Source organism: Monoraphidium neglectum, assembly GCF_000611645.1.
Source record: "Monoraphidium neglectum strain SAG 48.87 unplaced genomic scaffold scaffold00737, whole genome shotgun sequence".
Classification (NCBI taxonomy): domain Eukaryota; kingdom Viridiplantae; phylum Chlorophyta; class Chlorophyceae; order Sphaeropleales; family Selenastraceae; genus Monoraphidium; species Monoraphidium neglectum.
Genome location: NW_014012891.1, coordinates 21,222 through 22,191, shown reverse-complemented (window position 1 = coordinate 22,191; position 970 = coordinate 21,222). Strand labels below are relative to the sequence as shown.

The 970-nt window shown below is 71.3% G+C and overlaps 1 protein-coding gene across 1 annotated transcript in view; it reads left to right on the top strand.

Annotated features, from left to right (window-relative positions):
* Window positions 1-323: 323 nt before the first annotated feature.
* The window catches only part of MNEG_5069 (hypothetical protein), a gene marked incomplete at both ends in the record, with an annotated part of 5,187 nt that continues 4,540 nt past the window's right edge, over window positions 324-970 (top strand). The window contains 2 exons of the mRNA XM_014046458.1: window positions 324-341; window positions 401-556. Coding sequence (XP_013901912.1) covers window positions 324-341; window positions 401-556 — 174 coding nt within the window. The remainder of the gene's footprint in view (window positions 342-400; window positions 557-970) is intronic.

The window sequence follows — 970 nt, the reverse complement described above, 5'->3', positions numbered from 1 at the left end:
CCCTCGTCAAGGTGGGCACCGCAGGGGCCGCGACGCGCCGGGCGCCGCCCCCAGCGGGCCACCCTCTCCCCCGCGTCCTGGCGGCGCTTCGGCCGCCGCGCACCAGCCAGCCGCGTGTCGATGCCCTCGTCGGCGCCGCTGCGGGGCCGGTGCACTGCATCGGCTCAACACGCCAGGCTCGGTCAGAGCGCGACCGCCATTCGAGGACGCCAGCCACATTTGAACCCCACCTGCCCAAGCCCAAGCCCTCCGCTCCCCGTCACCACACCTCATGGCCCCATCAGCGATCCTGCCCGGCCGTGAAGCAACCCTCCCCTGACACTATGAACGCTATCCCCCTGGTCGACCAAAAACCTGAAACCCTTCAACCCTGTTACCCCCCCCCAAACAAAACACACAGGAGGAGTACGTCAACGACCCCTCGGAGTACCGCCGCAGCATCCTGGACGGCGACTCCTTCCTGCCCGAGAGCGCCAGCTGGCGGTTCAGGGCGCGCGAGATGGAGCCCTACATGCCCAGCCAGGCGCCAGGCTCCCCCTGGTTCACCGTGAAGAAGGTGCGCGCCCCCCCCCCCACTGCAGCTTCCACTGCGGGGCCGGTCCGCCGGCGCCAGGGCCGGCGGGGCGTGATGGGAGGGGACGGCGGCGGCCGTCTGGCGGAGGGGGCGGCCACGCATCGGCCGGCCATGCACACCGGCCTCGCCGCCACCACGTGCTGTGGCTACCCCACCCTTTAGGGCCCCAGGAGGCCTGGAAGCAGCCGCCTGGACCACTCACGGCAACCCCCACGTCATCAGCGCTACCCTCCCTTTACCCCTGAAGCCCCCCCCCCCAAAAAAAATTGATTTCACCCCGCCCTCGGCCCCCCCCCCAGGTGTCCAAGGATGAGTACTACAAGGCCCTGGAGCGCGGCCGCAAGCAGGCCGACGCGCTGCCCCCCGCCACGGACGCCCCCGCCGAGCCCGCGGCGG